This window comes from Trachymyrmex cornetzi, unplaced genomic scaffold (assembly GCF_001594075.2).
Source record: "Trachymyrmex cornetzi isolate Tcor2-1 unplaced genomic scaffold, Tcor1.1 scaffold21, whole genome shotgun sequence".
In the NCBI taxonomy this organism is placed as follows: Eukaryota; Metazoa; Arthropoda; class Insecta; order Hymenoptera; family Formicidae; genus Trachymyrmex; species Trachymyrmex cornetzi.
Genome location: NW_017296741.1, coordinates 1,903,349 through 1,915,169, shown reverse-complemented (window position 1 = coordinate 1,915,169; position 11,821 = coordinate 1,903,349). Strand labels below are relative to the sequence as shown.

Sequence of the window (11,821 nt, the reverse complement as noted above, 5' to 3'; positions counted from 1 at the left end):
CGGCAGAGTCGGGATTTACGAGCAGCGGCGGGCAAGACGTCGTACGCGACGAATCGCACGACAAAACCCAATGGCGTGCCCCGTGTACGTGAGCGGCCAAAGGTGGAACATCACGTTCTCGTACGAGTCCCCCCAGGGAACGATGTCTCAAACGACCATGCGGGACCCAAAACGCACCTGTACTGAATTCCTACACCGGAAAAAGTGCTGTCCTATCGCCTATACTTCCAACCGGACGAAATCTTTCCAGCCGCGTACATATAAAACGATAAGTTTGTCATAGCCAATTTATACAATTGGCATTACGGTGCGACACTCGCTATTTGACGCTGGGGACCCACGAATTTATGGCTGATGTACCGCCGCGCTTCGGTCACATCCCCTTTTCGGCTATAACGTGCCTTAATTTCGTTCACTCGTAGAAAAATAAATATTGGTATTTTAGGACACAAGAGAAGTACTTAATAAAAAGGATTTTACCTAAAATATATGTGTTAATAAATTAAATTAATTTAAGGTAATTTTTTACAGTTAATATTAGAATATTGGTACCAATGCTTTTACTCACTAAAAGGATGAATAAATTATTATGAAAATAAAGAAAGTGTGATGAAAAATTCTAAATATTTCATTAATGTAAAGAACGAAATTATTGAAAAGTAAAAAATATTTTAGAATTTTTTATACAAATATGATGTTAATGTAAAGAATAGAAATGGTCAATAATAACCGCTCGGCTTCTCTAGAATACAGTTATACTATAGTGATAGTATAACTGCAATGGTTATTGATCAGAATCAAGTCATAATCAAAATGTATAACAGTTGCATTAATAAAGATAATATACGAAACCAAACGTTTACCCTTCATCTTTACTGCCCTTACTCTGCTTGCATTGTGGAGGACGATTGGTATTCAGTCCGAAGGAACCCTTGGTTTCATGTAACAGCATCGGGGACATGTGTCAGCCAGGACGATTGGTAGTGAGGGTCGGAAATGGCTGTTTAAAATTGCATCTACGGCCTACCGTTAAGGGCACGTGCGCTTTTTAATGTCCCGAGGAATGCTTACGATAATGTCCTTTAAGCTTTTATTAACGGTTATCAAGGTACGTGGCCCGAATAGCCATGGCTATTCTCACGCGACAATGTGAGCCAACCTCGATCCTTTACCCATAACATTCTTGCACAGTCCTTTATCCTATTTTCGATCGGAACTATTTGTACGCGAGAAGTTTCAAATATTAAGCATCTAACTTTTATATTAAATAATAACTCTACGTTTCTTGACGAGTTAAATTAAAAGAGAGATGCGTTAAATTTAATAGCTAATAATAAATAAACGTAAAAATAGATGACGCTTTCTTCATGGGTGCGTGACACTGAATAGTATGCGTGTGCGATCTTTCTGCTCATCTTTGATCCATTATGCCATTAACGGCGCCGGAGGGTCTCGTGTCTCATGGGAAGAAAAGTTTTACCAATGATTAACCGAGGTCTAGTTCGTGCTTTTGTTGAGTCAACTTGCCTTTATAGAGTTATTAAGAATAATTAAGATTTAACACAAGTCAATATTTTGTACTATAAGTAGAGTGGTAATTCATGTTCGCTATAATAAATTGTGATATAACATTGATAAAATAAATAAAAAGTATCTAAAGAGAAAAAATAATACATAGATATAAGTTTGAAAAAAAAAAAATATAAGTTTTATATATAATTTAATTAATTAATAATATTTAATTAACGTGTATATATAAAACTAAAATCTACTTAAATTAATTAATAGTTTTATTAACAAACTATTCATTACAAAATTTGTAATTTATTCAGCATAAATAGTGATTACTTCAATTTAAATTATGATACTTTAACTTCCTCAGAGAAAAGTTTCTTCCTTCGAAAAAAATAAAATAATAATTTTTATAATTAGCTTTATGACAAATAAAACTTTGCAATGATAAATCAACGCAATATTGCCTCCACTCGCATTTCTATTCAACGATAAACAAAATACGGTAAATCAGACGAGAATACAGGCAGGAGACTGGAGAGGAAGCCTCGGTCTCAGTGGAAAACAATCTCACAAGCTTGTCAATAAGATCCTTTAGTAATCGTGGATCAAACAGATCCAGGAAAATTTACCATCAAAATTCAACTAGTATAATTTATATCAAACTATGTGCATGTATTCTTCGTATTCGAGGGGTGCGATGCTGAGGCGACAGTGCGACCCTGATGTCGTACGAGGGTTGTTTAACTTTAAATCCCGAAGGAATTTATTTGCCGGTCAGTCACCCTAAATGTCAGTGCAATCACGCGTCACTATTACAAATACATGATGTGTTGTAAAATACCATAAAATACCATTTGATCCTTCAAATTAGAAATGGCATTTATAATACAAAGTTTCTGTTTACGCAGCATCCGCCTTGTATATTAATGAGAAGAGTGTTGGCGGACGAGATGGATTCTTCACTTGGTTGAAGGACATTTTTAATAAATCCGCAGGTGAGCTGCAATGCTGATGTCATTTTTGAGACAGAGGTTATTTTTGCCATTCACTGTTACATAATGTGTTATATAATATGTAAAAATTAAATCGTACAATTCATGATATTACACGTGTGTTTCTGATTCACTATTAATTTATTAAAACAATAATTACACAAAAATAATGTAATTTACAATACAATTTTTTTCTTCTTAGGATAATTTAATTATTTATTTTGCCATTACTTATATTTTGATTTAATAAATTTGTATTTTATATTTTCAATATAAAATAACATAATATTGTATACGTAAAATTAAATTATAATTAAAGTAAATTATTAGAAGATGTGGTGTATATTTTATTTTTAAAAAGTTATAATACAAAGACTCTAAATTTTATCACGTAATATCAGATGATGTAAGTGGATGAAATATCATGTTGCAGAGGATAAAAGCCGCAAGGCTGACACCGCGATCGTCGATCGTGCAGCAACGGCAACAACATTCAATCGATCAGAAATGCGGCTGGCGAACTCTTCAGACAAGGTCGATGTCGTTAATCAAAAACTGGCTAACTTTTGCACGGCGCGATCGACGACGAAGTTCGAGTATGGGAACATCCGTGCTGAGAAGCGTGACGCGGAGAACGGCGGACGTGCGTACATGATTCAACAGTCGGCAATCTACACTACGTCGCAGTCGAATCGTTTTGCGGCTGGAAAAACTTTCGAACGCGGGATAGAACCTGACTCCTCATGGCGCGATCCTGGCAAGATGTATCGATCCGAGAGAAACTGCGGCGCGATCGAATTTGCGGCAAGAGACGATCTCGATGTGGCCTCGCATTATCGTTGTTACACGAGCCCGAGACACTGTTATCGCCTGCCACCGCAGCGGACAAAACAGCCGCTGATGGGATTGTGCGTCCCGAATAGATACATCGGCATGCCAACGCGCACGCTCGTGGGTTTCGCTCCTAGGAACACAAAGCCACCTATCAAAGAGCCTAACGTACCCGAAAAGCGCGAGAAGAAGGACGAGAAGAAGGACAAGAAGGAGAAGAAGAAGCCGGTAATACGTACGGACGGCGAATCCGTCGATAGTAGCGGGAACCAAGCGGAGATGGTGGCGGACGATAACCCGAGGAATGACCCCGACGCAACGTTTCGTTACGAGTGGGGCGTGAAACTCGCCGAGGAACAACCGGCCGCCGAGGCGGTAAGCGATAACGATAAGTTCGCCGAAAAGGGCCAGCAATACGTCACGAAGCGGCTTTGGGGAGTGAACTTGAAACAACCGGATATCGCTTCGCCGGCGACCGCGAGTTCCGAGCGAGGAGCGGAGAAGCCTCGAAACGCCTCTTCGAACTTCGAGAGTGGCGATACCACGGCCGATGGAGCAAAGACCGATGCTGTCCCAACGCCGAACGATTCGGCGAAGAAGTCGTACGCGTCGACCCTGAAGGGTACAACCGCGGACTATCTCTCGACTCCGTCGCATCAGACCGACTCGAGCGACGATATTATTGCAGTGCGACAAGATAGCGATGATACGAGTTTGTACATGAATTCTGAAGAGCTTCGAAAAATCATGAGGACATCGCCGAACATATTAAAGGAGACGATAATAATCGATGAAGAGTACAACGTTCCGGAAGGAGCGGATCTGGACATTGAGATCAGGGCTTGGCGGAATCTCATGGCGAGATCAGTCCCGGAAGTCAAAGAGAATTATTTATCGTCCGACGAGGAAAACTTAGAGAACCTAGTATCCATCTGTCCGGAAGCGCCACAGCCGAAATTGGACGTGCGAATTGTAAGATCCACCGAGGACAGCTTAAAAGACAAAGAGCAGCCGGATTCTGGATATATGTCTCCGAAATCCATAGAGATTAAACAAGTTGGATCTCCGCAAAGACCGGACGGTTACTTTACCGGCAAGAAACTGCACACTATGAGCACGCAGATTCGTTATGTACATAGGAATAACATCACTCAACGACACATTGGATCACTTTTAAGCAACTTTGCTCTTGATAAAACTATGCAGACAAAATATCCAGGATTCACGTCAGCCTTTTCTACAAATCCTGAAGATTCCATGCAAAAGAAGGTGATCGATGAAGCATCGAAGAATGAACAACAGATGGAATCGAAGAGTCAAAATGAGAGAAAATCTAACGATTCTGATTCGAATAATACGCCAAACGATAATCGATCTCTTTTATCTGTAGAATCTCAAAGACTTTCAAGTAACGATCAGGAGCAAGCGGACGCTGATCTTGCAGAGACGCTAAACAATATCGCGGACAAGGAAATGGAGATTTCTATGAACCAGCTGCAAAGTACTGGTCACAAAAAGGTCACTCATCTTTCGAATTCTTCTGAATTTACGCAAAAGGATCAATCTCGTTATAAAGATGAGGAAGCGCAGGAGGAAACGGAACGTTACGAAGAGTCACACGACAAAGGCGTTACATGTGTCGACTTCAACAATCAATCAACTAATAGCGAATCAGTCAAATCGGACGCGATTAAATCGATCAAGGAAGATTCGAGTGACAATAGTGCTATCCTTGACTCAAACGTGAAAGACGCTGACGATGATCCGAGCAAGAAAGGTATCACCGATGGCGATTATGTACGATTACCCGGCGATCCTTATCCTTACAGCAGGGAAAATCTAGAAAAATGGCGCGTGCCACGTACCAGAAGTCTCATCTATAAGCCGTGGAAGCGAAAAATGTCCCGCTCTTCCGATTCGTCCACCGTCGTGCAGTCAACCCTGAGAAATGCTAATGACGCGTACGCAAACGCCGCCGGGGAGCCGCGTGATTCTCACGTCGGTGATGCAGTAATGGAGATTTCAGGAAGTGGCGGCGATGGCGGCGCAAGAAAGAGGATGGGACAGGCGAACAGATTCCGCGTGTCCTCTCGGGATCAGCGGGTGGTGTCTGATTGCCTGCGTGGCGACGCCGCGGATGTACTGGGGCTGCGGCAATGGACGGAGGCCTTTTCGCGGCTCGACGTCGACGAGAAGATGAACGAGGCGGCGCGAAGCGACGACAACGCGCCGTTCCGTATGCATTATGAGTAGTTCGCGACGGAACTTAAGTTCCGGTGCGCGTGCACCTTTGCATAATTCAGTTCTCTCGATTAATTAGGATGGGCTCGTTGCCGCGACGTAACGAGCCAGGGTTCCGCGAGCTCCAATATTAAATTGCGCTGCAGACACCCCATTTCCGTTTGCTTTCGGTGTTTGAGCGCAACAAATACAAATGTGAATGTAAATCATATTTTTTCTAATAGTTTATACTACTAATCTTTTATTACCTTCTTTATATTCTCTTTGATGATTGTTTTAAAGCAATATAATGTAAAATTTATTGTTGGTATATACATAAATGAGAAATAATTTGTGGAACTAAAAAGTTTGAAAAATTCACATATTTCAAGTTATTAAAAAACACAACAAAACAAAAAATGTATGGTTTAGACCGTTGTATTACGAACATCATAGTAAATAATAAATAATTATCATATAAAAATTTGAGATTATATTATAATGTAGAATATTTTTCTATATATAAATGTAATAAATGTATTAATAATCAATTTTCGTAAGGTTGCAGAAATCGACAAAAATATTAAAGGAATGAAATAAAATAAGTGATTTAATAATTCTCTTTTCGTTTTTATAATATATTGTATTTAATGATAAAATTACTTCACAACTCAATATTGTTTAAAATCTGACTTAATCGGATTCACATAAATAACTTCCATTGCGTTACGACTTCTTTACGTGCATGCCCTCCGCCTCTTGAAATTATTCTCCACTCCCATAAACACGTTCGCCTTCTCGCACTTACGATTAAAAGTGGATAGGGAATCAAGCGGGGCCGTATTCACGAAATTACCGTATACGGCGCGCGGTTAGTTCGCCTTAAGAGCTTTTTTGATCCTCGAGACGATCGGGCATTAATCCCCGGCCAACGCACCTGTCGAGAGGCAACAGCAGGAGGAAGGAGGGAGGAGGAGGAGGAGAAGGAGGATAAGGTTGGAGAACGGCTAGGTCGTTCAATCAGACACGTGTACTTACGTGTACACCGACATGCATCCCGCATGGACTCTCGGCGCTTCTTCTTCGGCTAAGCGGTCGAACTATCGACCTGCCGCGCCGGGATATGCGTGCCTACCGGTCACGAAGACCCGGAGGCTGTTATTTGACCATCCGGTGAGATCACCGAATCGTCGACCCTCCGTCTGATCATTCATATCGCAGGCGTCCTGCCGGTCTAATCGGTGCTGCGTACGCATTGCGTCTAGTATCCTTCGACGAGGGAGTGGACTCCCCTCTTTGAGTTGTCGATAAAATGATCGCAAGGGAGAGACTCGAATCCGGCTGCTACATCGCACTACCGCGATACTGGAGCATCGGCTACCATATTGTGCTACTACCATCGCCGATAATGCCCGCAGGTAATGGCAGACCCCGTGGCCCTGATTACCTTCGCGCTTGTGGAAGACACGCGGACGTAGTTTAGCCTCGGTTACAGCAGCTGGTTGTGTGCCATGCCGTGCCACTTTCCTGACCGCTCACCCGCCGATCCTCCTGTCATTTGCTCCTGCGGACGTTCCGCGTGCTCTTCCGCGGACGTTGCTCGCGTCTAACGGAATACGAATAATGAGCGTTGAATGATGCCGGTCGAGTTAGAGTCCGATGTGCGGCTCAGTGTCCCGCCTCCTTGTCGAGGTGATCAGAGACTAGTCGTGTGCATTTTCTCAGCGATCGAGTTGCTGTGAGTCAGTCTAGACGATCAAATCTTGCCTCGAGATAATTTTATGCGATCTGCCGTACCAAATTATATTTTTAACCCTGGAATCCGTGGAATCTAAAGTCTGATCTACAATATGCTGTTTGCTTCCTGTTTCTTGCTTCTTATCTGTTGCCTTTTTCCCTCTTTGCGATCATTTTATCGACAACCACGTTTCTTATCACATGTTTCTGTCTCTTTCGAAGTTTATCAATATTTTATCTTGGACAATAGAAAATGAAAAAAACAGGATAAGAGTAAAAAGGCAAGAGGTAAAAAATGATAAAATTAAGGCAAGAAACAGAAAACAAAGAGCATATTGTAAATCAGGCTTAATACGACCATTAAAATTTAGTAGGGCATTATTTCTTCAGTAAATTCCACATTCAACTGAATCCTCAGATTTTATTCTTGTTACGTGATTGAAGTTTGGAGCATTCTTGTTTCTTTTTTCCTCAGAAAGACAAGAAGAAACGTTCTTTAGTAACAGACGGCGTTCGCAAGTTTATTATTTCCAAATAACTGACAGAGGATTTTGTAATCTCGTATATCAATTGTCTCTCGGTATAAGATCAGAACTATTAAACTTTCGTTAGGAGACGCAACAACGCAGCACAACGACGAAGTCGAAGCGGGATTGGCATTGGTAGCAGACATTGCTTTTATTTACGACTAGATTCCGCTGACTACTCTCCGGGTTCGCTCCTCCTTGACCCTCTCCTCTCGTTCTCGCCGAGGTTAGAATGATCCTATCTATGCGAGACGTAGCTGCGGATCATTCCCTTCGGGGTCTCCTGCACTATAAAAGATCGCCCTATGGTTGTATATTACTCACGCCACCGTGTTTTCACTTGGCACGGCGATCGGCGCCGATATCATAACTCCTTGTCGTACCGCCGTTCAACCAGCAAATCTACCCGGCGACGAGGCCTCCTCCTGGTAGCGATAGCAATTCTGATATAACCGGCAGCCGTTGTAAGACGAGGACGAACATCACCGGTATAGAAAACGAAGGTCTCGTCAGCTAGCCTCGAACCTTATCGCGTCTAAGTGTGACGAATTTTTTGCATTTTGCAAGCCTGACATAGCAATTTGAAACTTATACATCACTTGATATTGTTGATTTCGTTAATTGTCATTAATGTTTCGTATACCAGTGATAATTGATTGTTTTTTTAATTATTATTTTTATTTTTAATAAAATAAGCAGCTCTTATCAATCACCGAAGTAAGTATTGAAAAAAATATGAAGAAAAATATTGATAAAGAAAGGGAGACGTTGAGGTGAGATTAAATTATGTTAAAACTTCATAAATGCATGTTATTCACACGAAGAATTTGATCTCTTGGAAAATTCGTGTTTAACATTCTAATAATGGAACACCTCATAAATATGTCGCGACGCTTCCGGTAATGGAAGGTCACCCGGGAAGTGAGTGAAAATTCCACAATGTTAACGCCGTTTCACACATTGAGCTATAATCCGGGACGCTGCGACCATCCGCGGCATCCGAGACACCGAAATAGATGGTTTACAGCCTCCCTTAAATACGTCAACGTTTATGCATGGATTCCCGAAAGTAAATCGACGAGGAATGTTTTCGTATGACGGCGGCCCCGTCACGAGCCGAAGCCAACTTAAACGCCGAGAAGCCAAGCAGCCTACCCTCCATCCGAAGCGAAATCCTCGGTTATTATTAATAACGCGAAGAGCGTCTTTGTTTACGATGTCACGGTCTTTTACACGTGTGGCTTTATGATACATCGATGCGGTTAGTCTTGTTCGTTTTGGCTTGCAGCAACTATGTGAATAATAATTATTTCGACGTTGAAAGATTGACATGATAAATATAAATCATCATTCTAGATTTAATGCTAGGAATATTAAAATATTTAATAGATATTCTACATATTCACAGATTGTTTTTAGCAACGCAATAATAATAACGATATAATGATAACAAAATAATTCTTTTTTTACCAGAGGATTAATTACTATCTTGAATCGAGGTGAAAATTATAAAACGAACGAATTTATTAAAATATATATTTATAATTTTATTGATCAACACTTAGTGAGTTTGCTCAATTTTGTAATTTTCATCTTGTTTCAAGATACATAATCGACCCTCAGAGGCGTGTCCGAAAAAAAACTATCCTAGTGCCTCCGAGTATAACTTTATTATCTTTGTTTAACATTTATAAAACAATAAGGATAAAATGATGTTCCGAAGACACTCGGGTAGTGTTCTTAAACGCAGCCCGCGGAAGAGAACTACATATGTGCTTGCTTATCAAGTTTATCCGAAGCATTGCGTGTCCAGCACTGCAGATGACAACTGTTCTCGAAGTTTTAACCCTGCTCTCTAGGATATGCCCTCAGGTGGTGGACAGAGGACTAAATAACGGGTGTCGCCCACTCGAATCTCACAGACATGAGACGACATGATTCCGCTCGAGTAGTCACGCCTCGAGTGGGGTGCAAGTCACCCCGCGATCGTTCGCCGCAGAGCGCAACCGTCCGTAGTGACACCACAAAAAATCACGGCGCCGCTTTCCGACCGGATATCTTTCAATTACACGTTAATATGATAGGCGGCGGGCGTAGGTGCAAGTCACCGCCGCGTCGTTGCTCGCAACATGCGCACCATACATGCATACACGTATACACATACGTGCCACCCGCACATATACGTCAGCGTACGCGATCGAGAAGTCCGATGTGCGTGTACGCGTGTGATTAATCGACGTCAACCGCAGACCACGGCGCGAGTCTCGTCGAGGGAATCGCTCGGCGTTTCGTTGACACGTCGATTCGCGGTTTACGCGCCCCGAAATACCCGCCGCGCCGCGCAGGACGAAATTTATATACGTTGGACACGCAAAGATCGTCAGCGCGAAATGTTTGCGTTACGCGAGGCGGTACGGCGGTTAAACGTGGTTGCAACATAATCGTTGAGCACGCTGTAGCCTAATCGTGTTCTGGTAGACAGCCAACTTCTGTGGGGTTTCCACGCCGGAGTGTTTTTTCAATCGTGATGTCATAGGGTTGCACGCACAAAGTGAAATTTACACATATGATCTTGGCAGTCATGAGTGTCGACTTCATTTTATGGCGACCGCGTAACGAGGTTAAGGAAACTAATAGATTTCAGAAAGAGAGAGAGAGAGAGAGAGAGAGAGAGAGGGAGGGAGGGAGAGAAAGAATAAACCAGTTTCATCGAACATTGAGAAAAATGTTCTTGTTGAACTAACTAGAGGTACGAATAAAATGCGCATTCTACCAGTCAGAATTCTGATTATTGTAAATGAATTTTTTATAGTTATCTCGATTAGAATATTTGATAGATGTAACTATTTTACAAGGTAGATATTCATAATCCGCGCTGAGAAGAATATCTGGTTAAAAATGGATGAACCAGAAGATTCTGATTATATTAATCACAATTCCAGTTATCGTAACTAGAATAATAGATTTAATTAGAAAATTCTAATTTGATTATTTTCAACCAGAATTCTAATTAACTCAACCAGACTAAAAATTTCTAAATTCTCTAAAGCTTTTTTCTAATAAAGTATTACGATTGGTTTATGTAATCTTAAGGTTATAATTAGAACAGTCTTAAATAAAAGAACTAACTATGAATACTGATTTTGATAACTATGAAAGTGCCTGATTATGTATACTTTTATGGATAAATTTATCAGAATTAATGCAAACAGACTTTTTTTTCAAATAAATGACTAGATAAATATAAAAAAGCGATATCGCAACTTCATGTTACACGACTTCTATTTGCAAACATGGATTACTTCAATGCGATGCAAAGAACTCAATACTGCGATAATTTGCGAGAAACACGAAGCAAAAATATTCGACATTTTCCTCTCAAATTCACCTAGCAACCTTTTCCTAGAAAATGTCAGAAAATAGAAAACTTTGCGAACGGGAAACCATCGATGAACATCTGCCGTTTATTATTCTCATTCGGAAATTAAGATAATTAAGCAGTGAAATAGCATCGTGAAGAATAAGTTATCTATTGTCAAGTTCTATTTTCGACTCTTTGACACGAATAAAGATGCATTTTATGTGATTTAAGGATCGTTGGATTCATCTTTTTTTATTTAATTTCACATGAAAATCATAGTAATTATAATTTTTTAATATTTACTACAACATTCAACTAAAAAGAACAAGCTTTTCATAAACACTCTACAATAATACCGCATGTACTACGGAATCTTATTTATTCTATAGTACAAGTAAGAGTGATTTTAATAATAATTAGTTTTAATAAAAAACGATTTAAAATAAAATAAAGAGAAATTATAAAAGATATGACTTGATAAAAATGATGTCAACCATTACTTTCTTTTAAAATGTGTCTTAAAATTATGTTTCCCGGATATTAAGATTAATTCAACTGTAATTTTTAGATTCAGCAAGTGAAACTGAGTAAAAAAAAAAGATGAATCCAACGACTTTTGCGTACTTCCTAAATTGCCG

The 11,821-nt window shown here is 40.4% G+C and overlaps 1 protein-coding gene across 1 annotated transcript; it reads left to right on the top strand.

Annotated features, from left to right (window-relative positions):
* The first annotated feature begins 2,041 nt into the window (after positions 1-2,041).
* LOC108759960 (uncharacterized) lies at positions 2,042-5,807 on the top strand. The gene is made up of 5 exons (XM_018505708.1): positions 2,042-2,288; positions 2,424-2,510; positions 2,941-3,682; positions 3,719-3,915; positions 3,946-5,807. The coding sequence occupies exons 1-5, from the start codon at positions 2,180-2,182 to the stop codon at positions 5,589-5,591; spliced, it is 2,781 nt and encodes a 926-aa protein (XP_018361210.1). The 5' UTR covers positions 2,042-2,179; the 3' UTR covers positions 5,592-5,807.
* Positions 5,808-11,821: the final 6,014 nt, after the last annotated feature.